Source organism: Macrobrachium nipponense, chromosome 1 (assembly GCF_015104395.2).
Source record: "Macrobrachium nipponense isolate FS-2020 chromosome 1, ASM1510439v2, whole genome shotgun sequence".
In the NCBI taxonomy this organism is placed as follows: domain Eukaryota; kingdom Metazoa; phylum Arthropoda; class Malacostraca; order Decapoda; family Palaemonidae; genus Macrobrachium; species Macrobrachium nipponense.
Window position 1 is genome coordinate 194,364,366 of NC_087200.1, and position 10,000 is coordinate 194,374,365.

The window sequence follows — 10,000 nt, forward strand, 5'->3', positions numbered from 1 at the left end:
CTTGTATTTCAGTACGACTAAATTCTCGCAGACCATTTGAAATCTGCAGAGAAATTCATTGATTAAATGACTGACGACCAAGAGTACAGATCACCTGGTTAAACTCATATAAAAATATAGTTCTGGTGCTCTATATGATACAACCGAATCCATGCAGAGTTGTACTTGTTTGAGGAAAGTTCGACAACCTATCAGGAAATGACATATACCATTTGAAATCAAAGTAGAAATTCAATAATCGAATGCTTTACTACTATAAGCATATATCACCTAGGAAACCCAATAAAAAGGGAGTGGTTATATTCCTAAAAAAATATATATATATAATCACGAGTAAGATAATATTATGACACAACTTCCATTTACCTTTTCAAAGCAATGTATTGAGCAGCCAAACATTAAACATAAATGCGAAACACATTCCACTATCATTTGCCATTAGATTAAGCTGTAGGTCACAGCCGACGGAACCTTATCTATAATTCATCGCCGGCGATGGAGATTCGTGTTGTTTGTGAGTATGTGTGTTTGTCTGGAAAACACGTAAATTGGTGGGGTGCGTTGTTGGGGTGGGGGAGTGTTGGGGGGGGTGAGGTGGGGGGATAGTTTTCGCTCGGGGGATTGGAGTTGTGTGCGGGGGAGTGGTGAGGGGTGTGAGTGATTCTTAAGTCGCCTACGATTGGAGTGTGTGTTTGTGTATGTGTGTGTGTGTGTGTTTGGGTGTGCTTCAAAGATTTAAGCGAATCGTAACGCGGAAATGGAAGTAATAGCTCACAGTCGCTCTCTGAATGAATACCTGCTGCGTTCCCAATTGCAGGCTCGCCTCAAAATCTGGATTATTATTATTATTATTATTATTATTATTATTATTATTATTATTATTATTATTGATAGTCAAAAGCAACAGTAGTGTTAAAATAGATTATTGTACAATGCTAAAAAATATATTAACACTACTATGGATTTTGATTGTCAATATTATAGCCTCGTTACGGAGGTTCCTTAGTTCATTGTGTTGTTATTATTATTGTATTATTATTAATTATTATTATTATTATTATTATTATTATTATTATTATTATACTTGGAAGGAGACCCTCTTCAAAACAAGTATTATAGAAAGATGTTGCTGCATCATCTGCATTTGACTTGTAAAGTGTCATCCAAAATTTTTCTAATGATGCTTTCTCTCTGCTATCACAGTTAAATGCAGCTGAAGCAGCAATATCTTTCAATATTATTATTATTATTATTATTATTATTATTATTATTATATTTATTATTATTATTATTATTATTATTTTATTAAAAGTAATGGCTACTTCAGCAGCGTTTACACTTGTAGAGATTCTTCTCTATTTGCGAATAGCGGCTTTTTCAGTGCTACTTAAACAGGCTAGTAGAGCGCCTATAGAGGTCATGGTAAAATACAGGGTCAAAATAGGTGTATATATTTGAATTTTAGAGATAAACTATGATACCATAGTCATCAAAGTCATTAACGATTTTCTCTCTCTCTCTCTCTCTCTCTCTCTCTCTCTCTCTCTCTTTTTCTTAAAGCGAGCTTTCGTCTGGAGCTGCCAGACATCCTCGGGCTGGGAAGCTGAGGGTGGACTGATCTGGTGCGGTGTCCGTCCTCCTTATATCTGTGGTTGACAGCAGGGGGTCTGCCCCATGCTTGTCTCCTATTGGCTGGTGGCGGTGAGTCTTGTTTTCATTGGCTGCCTGAGCCAGGTCTCAAGCCACTTTCTTCGGGCCGATGGTTGCATTGCAGCATATCCTGCAGCCGCCTGGACCTCCGAAGCGGCGTTGTAAACATTGATGGGCGTTGCGCTACGCTGTGGGACGTCACGGCTACTTTGATTTCCATCGGCTGCAGGAGTACCTCGTTCGGGGGCGTTGTGCATCCATAGAGTTGTCATGATCGGTGGTGTCATTGTTGGTGGCAGGTCTTCTCATACTCGTAGGGAGGAGAATTCTTCCTGCGTCGTATTCAGAGTAGGTTTTATTTGCTGGATGAGTAGCGCCTCCAGCAGGCGCAACCGACGGGCATCAGGGGCCTTCCCGATGATCTTCGTTCTTTATGATGACATCTCGGAGATGGCCTCGTGATGTTTGGTGCGGGCGTGATTCTTTATAGCCCCTCATGGGCGTGGCACGAGAGTCTCTTCGACAGTCGCATGGTAGTCATACCTACGTAGGCGCCGCTGCATTCGCGGACTGGGCATGTATAGGGGTTGGTACTACATGCGTCTGCTTCAGGGGTTCTCATACCTGTGGAGAGGGGTTATTTTTCATAATAAGATCGTGCGTCCTCCGATTCTGGAATATATGATTAGGTCGATAAATTATTATTATTGTATTATTATTATTATTATTATTATTATTATTATCATTATTATTATTATTATTATATTCAGAAGATGAATCCTATTCATATGGAACAATCCCACCACAAGGACCAGTGACTTGAAATTCGAACTTCCAGAGAATATAACCGTGTTCATTAAAAAAGGGTAATAGAAAGTATTGGGAAATACAGAAAGAACAGATCAATTATTAAAAGTAAAATTAAAGTCACTTATGAATATAATAATAACAAAAGTAACGATAACGATGGTTAAAATCGATAGTGACTGAAGCATTGAGGCACTAAAAAATAATATTGCCTCAGAGGCTTGGTCGGTTTGGTCTTGGCCTGCCACCTCGGTGGCCGCGAGTTCGATTCTCGGGCATTGCATTGAGGGGTCAAAGATGTGTATTTCTGGTGATAGAAGTTCACTCTCGACGTGGTTCGGAAATCACGTAAAGCCGTTTGTCCAGTTGCTGAATAACCACTGGTTCCATTCAAAGTAAAACACCAAACAAACAAACACACAAACAAACTAAAAAATAATGCCACCTTCATATAATTACATTCCTAGATACTAACGCCTCTGCTTTGAGCTATAATCCCTGTAATCTGCTTGAGCATTTTAAACACTGATCTGATTAACAGCTCTCCTAGGGCTGGCCCGAAGGATTAGATATTTTTACGCGGCTAAGAACCAACTGGTTACTTAGCAACGGGACTTACAACTTACTGTGGGATCCGAACCACATCGAGAAATGAATTTCTATCACCAGAAGTAAATGCCTGAGATTCCGCATTGGCAGAGCAGGGAGTCGAACCCGGACCCTGAGATCGGTAGTCGAGTACGTAACCAACTCGTATAACTGTAGACCGGTAATAATATATATATATATATATATATATATATATATATATATATATATATATATATATATATATATATATATAAATTTTAATGCAAACCACATGCTAAGTCAAAAATAAAAATAAGAAAAAGCAAAGATAGATATAAGCTTATAAAGACCTTCAGAAAATTAAATAGAGCACTCATAAAAGATTATATTATTATATTACGAAGACAACTGAAATTTTACAGTGAAAATAACCATTCCACTTACCATTGGATTCCGTGTACTTTGCCAAATGCAAAATCGAAACTAATTTGAGGAAGATCTGAGTTGTCAAGGCCACAGACATCTTGAAATGTCTCCCAGGGACGTTGCGTCAATATTTCTCCAAGTAACTTTTTCCCTTTTATATTGTCCTTAGATTATCTTTGGAAAGATCGACTTGTCTTTCATTTTTCTTGCGCAGATAGTTTATATTTCCTTTCACAAAAGCATGGTTAGATGAGGTTCCTTCATTTTCAAATGTTTTTCTTTATTTTCTTGTTATTTTCCTTAACTTTTTGTAACATAGATCGACTTATCTTTCATTTTTCTTGTCTAGATAGTTCATTTTCCCTATTTAAAAACGCACGTTTAGTTCCTTCATTTTCAAATGTTAATTTTCAGTTTTCTTAAATTATCGCGGCAAAGACTTAGAATTTTCCTTTTCCTCGTATAAACAGTTCGCAATTTAAATGTCCTTCTTGCAACTTGCAGTTTTCTCAGCAAGTTTCTGAAACTACAAACGCAGCTGAAGACTTGATTTTGTCAGTAATGCAAATAAGCAAAGGCGATATTCTGTACAGATGATCATCCCAGATCACCTGACCACAGATTCAAAGATGACCAGGAGGTGTTCAGATGCCCCGTAAGAAGCCTGGATATCACAGCGTAACAGCATTAATTAACTACGAAAGCCACAAAAAAGACATCCGCATTGCGATGGATATAACAACTACAGCGTTTTATGCGCGAATTTGGTCTGTTCCGTCCGTCAGATGCGCAGCTCATTTCAGTCATGTTACTAAATATTATTATTGCTCACGTCCACTTGTTGTACTCTTTCACGTCAGATAGCATGTCTACCTTCACAGAAGGAAGACGGGAGTGTCCTAGCGAGGAGGTCGTTCACTAGAGAAGTGTCCTTGCGTCCGCTGAGTCTAGGACATTCGGCATTTTGCAATTAGTCTCGAGCTACGTAAAACGCAGTAAAAAGATCGTCGAGAGGCGACATAGGCCTAGCATCTGTTTACATCACTAAAAGGCAGTGCGAGAAAGTCGAGGATCTACCTTCGCTCTCCTGAATCTGAAACGTAAACAAAAAAACTTGAACGACAGAAGCTAGAAAAGCGGTCTACTATGGCACAGAGCATCCGGCGTCATCCAGGGAGAGATTCTGAGGTCTATCGCGTTCGTCGTCGAGAGTTACAAAAAAATAAAATAATTCAGGGTTTCAGATCATCGTCCTCCAGCGGACTTGGGATTGGAATCCATCACCACAGACTCTTCACGCCTCTTCTTCTTCTTCCCCTTAGGCGCAGGAAAAGAGCTCTGCGTTCGTAGTGATGTTTCAGAGGGAGTAACGGAATCATCGTTTCCGGTCTTCACAAGGACGCGGTGGAAGGTGGTGCCACTCTCTGGCTCTCCTGCTGTCGCTCGGTTTCGTTGATTCTAAAGATGGCTGGCATGGTGAGGGAAGTTTTGGCCCATACTGATATTTGCCTATTTATTTATTTATTTATTTACTTTTCTCCTTTCTGTCAGGGCGTCCAAACGTGAGAGTCATATCGCTCAGGTGAAGATAGCGGTCCTGGTCAATGAATTCGTAATTTCTCCTGGTTTTAAATATTCTTCAGCCCTCTGTCACATCATACCTGAAAAAAGACAGACAAATTCCCGTGAATATGATGCAAATTGAAAAGTTCTTTCTCAAAAAAAACTTAGAAAATAATAACTTTCAGTGGAAATCGTATACCTCAGCTAGTGCCGCTAAACATTGCATAAAGGATACGGTATCAACAAGTGCCCGAATGCGCTGTGCATCAGTAATAAACATTGGACTTTGAAATGAACATCACATGTGTCTGGGTAAGAATTTAAACCGTCAGTGCATGAATAACACTGCATCAACGAGAGTATGAATGTATTGTCTTTAATATTCATGTATCATGAAATAGGTATTTCGCATATGTATCCGGGTAAGAATTCATATTGAAAAATATTCATCAAATTATACACTGAGAGAATATGTATCCATTGCTAAAAAGTCTACACCTTTCAATTATTGTCTGAAACTTTATGCATTCAAGAATAATTCCTGATATTATGCAGTGAGAGAATAGTGTTCACCTTTGAACCGGTTCGTCTAAAATATTATTTACTTCGACAAGATCCCCTGACGAGTATATAATCGAAGTTTCAGTAGATGCCTCTGATTACTTATTGAGACCATCAACTTGACTCACACCAGCAGGGGCGGAATGAACCATCCTTTCTTACTCTCCAGGAGGACGAGAATATAAAATATTTGGAAGAAAAAAAAAGGGGGAGAGGAAATTCAAAGTCATCATTGATGAGAACAAAACAGGAGATTGGCGATGAAATTTGAGAATGTGGCGGGTGACCCCTACGAAAACGATAATAGATGAGGAACAAGATTAAATTTATTATAGGATGTTACCTATTATAGATTTACACCATTAATAAATCACCCCCCGTATGGCTTCTCACTTGCTTTTGATTCGTAATCTTAGCAATGTAATCACTATTTATTCATTATTTAGTTCATTTTTTTTATATTCTAATAACTGACATATTCTTTCTGAATGTCCTTTTTCCTTCTGTTACTTCTTTCAAAACACCATGATTTCTGGAAGTTTGAATTTCAAGTCAACGGCTCCCTGTGGTGGGCATGTTTCATAAGAATAGAATTAATTTTTTGAATAATAATAATAATAATAATAATAATAATAAAATAATAATAATAATAATAATAATAATACTAATAATAATAATGATAATAATAAGTCAGGGGCCCTTTTGGAGAGCATGCTCCTTAAGAATAGAATACGTTTTCTGAATAATGATAATAATAATAATAATAATAATAATAATAATAATAATAATAATAATGAAATAAAATAATAATAATAATAAACACCAAGAGATGAAGGACACGATCAGGAAAGAATATATGAAGAGACTCAAGGCGATACTCAAGCAAAACTCAACGCCGGAAAATATGATAAAAGCCATAAACATTGGCAGTGCCCAGTAATCAGATACGCGCAGGAATAGTGGAATGGACGAAGGCAGATCTCCGCAGCATAGATCAGAAAAACCAGGAAAAACATATGACAATACACAAAGCACTACACCCAAGAGCAAATACGGGACAGACTATACATAACACGAAAGGAAAGGAGGGAGAGGATTACAAAGTATAGAGGACTGCGTCAACACCGAGAACAGAGCACTGGGGCAATATCTGAAAACCAGTAAGACGAGTAGCTAAAGAGTGCATGGAAAGAAGGACTAATAAAGTAGACGAAGGACCCAGGAAAATATACAGAGAGGAGAATGACAGACCGAACAGAGAACTGACACAACAAAACCAATGCACGGACAATACATAGACAGACCTAAAGAACTAGCCAGCGATGACACATGGGCAATGGCTACAGAGGGGAGAGCTAAGAAGGAAACTGAGGGAATGATAACAGCGGCACAAGATCAGGCCCTAAGGAAGAACAGATATGTTCAAAGAAACGATAGACGGAAATAACATCTCTCACATAGTAGGGGAAGTGCAATACGAAAAATGAAACCATAAACCACATAGCAAGCGAATGCCCGGCACTTGCACAGAACCAGTACAAACAGAGGCATGATTCAGTAGCAAAAGCCTCCCCTGGAGCCTGTGCAAGAAACATCAGCTACCTTGCAGTAATAAGTGTACGAGCACCAACCTGAGGGAGTGATAGAAAACGATCACGCAAAGATCCTCTGGAACTATGGTATTAGAACGGATAGGGTGATACGTGCAAACAGACCAGACGTGACGTTGATTGACAAAGTCAAGAAGAAAGTATCACTCATTGATGTCGCAATACCATGGGACACCAGAGTTGAAGAGAAAGAGAGGAAAAAAAATGGATAAGTATCAAGATCTGAAAATAGAAATACGAAGGGATATGGGATATGCCAGTGGATATCGTACTCATAATCACAGGAGCACTAGGCACTATCCCAAGATCCCTAAAAAAGGAACTAGAAAAAACAACTAGACGCTGAAGTAGCTCCAGGATCATGCAGAAGAGTGTGATCCTAGAAACGGCACACATAGTAAGAAGAGTGATGGACTCCTAAGGAGCAAGATGCAACCCGGAACCCCACACTATAAATACCACCCAGTCGAATTGGAGGGACTGTGATAGAGCAAAAAAAAAAATTTATAATAATAATAATAATAATAATAATAATAATAATAATAATAATAAAATAATATAATAATATAATAATGAACTAAGGAACCTCCGTAACGAGGGTAATATTGACAAATCAAAAGCCACAGTAGTGTTAAAAATATATTTTTTTTGTTTTTTTCAATGATAAAAAATTACTAGGGAGAGACTTTCGGATAATGCTCTGCATCGAAGTCTCATAGTAATTTTTAGCGTAGTGCAAAAATATATTTTTAACACTACGTGCTTTTAATTGTCAATAATAATAATAATAATAATAATAATAATAATAATAATAATAATAATAATAATAATAATAATAATAATAATAATAATAATAATAATAAGTCAGTGGCCCCTATGGTAAACATATTTCCATAAAGAATAGAATTCATTGGTCTGAATAATAATAATAAATATGATAATAATAATAATAATAATAATAATAATAATAATAATAAATAATAATAATAAAATATAATAATAATAATAATAATAATAGTTTTTTTGTTTTTTTAATTGCACAATCATTTTTGTTATATTGCACGCAATGAAAGGCAACTGATGAGAGTATGAATGTGATTATTTCTTAATCCATCTATGAGTAATTGATTTTGATAATATCAAAAAGAAAAAAACCTAAAATTTTTGGAATATCTTTCCTTGAGAGAAAATTTCGGTTGGCAAACAGTTGCATTCGCTGACTATCTCACATCGAAAATCGATGGGATTATCTCTCTCTCTCTCTCTCTCTCTCTCTCTCTCTCTCTCTCTCTCTCTCTCTCTCTCTCTCTGTTGGGAATTCGGTATAAAGCCAAAATCGATTCATGATGGAAGATTTTAAGATCTGAAGATATTTAATACTCATAAATATCAAGGTGAAAGTATGATATAAATTTCCAAAATTCTCAGATATATATATATATATATATATAATATAATGTATATACATTTGTAGATTTCATTATTTCTATTAGACAAAAGGTTACACAAAGTTACGTCGACAAAAAAAAAAAAAATAATCTTTAAATGTAATTTTCCGGTATTCAGTCCTCCTATATCAATAAAAATGTAATTATAACCCGGCCCCCCCCACCCACAAAATTCATCTGTAGTCTGGTATGATTGCTCTAACAGTTTTTCAGCTCCCGTACGTGATAATTGAAACGAGACCGAGAGCAATTTGTTCGAGAGAAATTATTATTTACAATCCGGGAGTTCATTTTTTTATTCCATTTTAAATTGGAGCAATGCCATTTTTTAACCACTAGTCGCTCGGGATTATAATCAACGTGGAAAGAAAACTTAAAGAAAATATATATATATATATATTATATATATATATATATATATATATATATATATATATATATATATAAGATCTTAATTTTGGAATACGACTTCGCATCATATCTCCAAATTTTTTTATTATCTTTATTTACTAAACAGATTTTTTGTGACCTAGAAACGATACCCCTCTTAAATATTATTATTTTTATTATTATTATTATTTTTATTATTATGCTCTATCACAGTCCTCCAATTCGACTGGGTGTATTTATTGTGTGGGGTTCCAGGGTTGCATCCTGCCTCCTTAGGAGTCCATCACTTTTCTTACTCTGTGCGCGTTTGTATTATTATTATTAGTTATTATTATTATTATTATTATTATTATTATTATTATTATTATTATTATTATTACTGTATATGAAGCCTATTCATATGGAACAAGGTCCCCCATAGAGGCCAGTGATTCAAATTGAAATTCAAAGCTTCCCAAAGAATACGTTCTCCATTTGGAAAATGTAGCAGAAAAAAACAAGAACTAACAGAAATACATTTAACTATTATTATTATTATTATTATTATTATTATTATTATTATTATTATTATTATTATTATTATTATTATTATTATTCAAGCTTCCAAAGACCATGGTGTTCATTAGAAAGAATTAACAGAAGGTAATCGTAAATGCAGAGAGAAGAAATCAGTTAGTGAAAAAGAAAATATAAATTAACATTCAGATGAATATAGATAAAATTTAATATAATTTAACATACCCTAACAAACAGGCTAACAATCAGACAAAGAAACAAAGACACCAACGTACTAAGAATATATGCTTCCAGTTGGAGGTAATTATAATTATTATAATTAAACTAATAAAAAATATTTCATATAATAATCAAATTAATGAAAATATTCCACTACACGAAATATCTCAACATCTAAGAAGCTTTTGCTCAGAAGAGTAACTTTCCGCTTCTGAAAAAAGTAAAAAGCAAAACTTCAGA

At 35.6% G+C, this 10,000-nt stretch overlaps 1 protein-coding gene across 2 annotated transcripts in view; it reads right to left on the minus strand.

Annotated features, from left to right (window-relative positions):
* LOC135219973 (putative carbonic anhydrase-like protein 1) overlaps positions 1-10,000 on the minus strand; it is a 134,408-nt gene that overhangs the window by 66,273 nt on the left and 58,135 nt on the right. For both annotated transcript variants that reach the window (XM_064257224.1, XM_064257225.1), the window contains exon 2: positions 3,472-5,114. In XM_064257224.1, coding sequence (XP_064113294.1) covers positions 3,472-3,550 — 79 coding nt within the window. In that variant the 5' untranslated portion in view covers positions 3,551-5,114. The remainder of the gene's footprint in view (positions 1-3,471; positions 5,115-10,000) is intronic.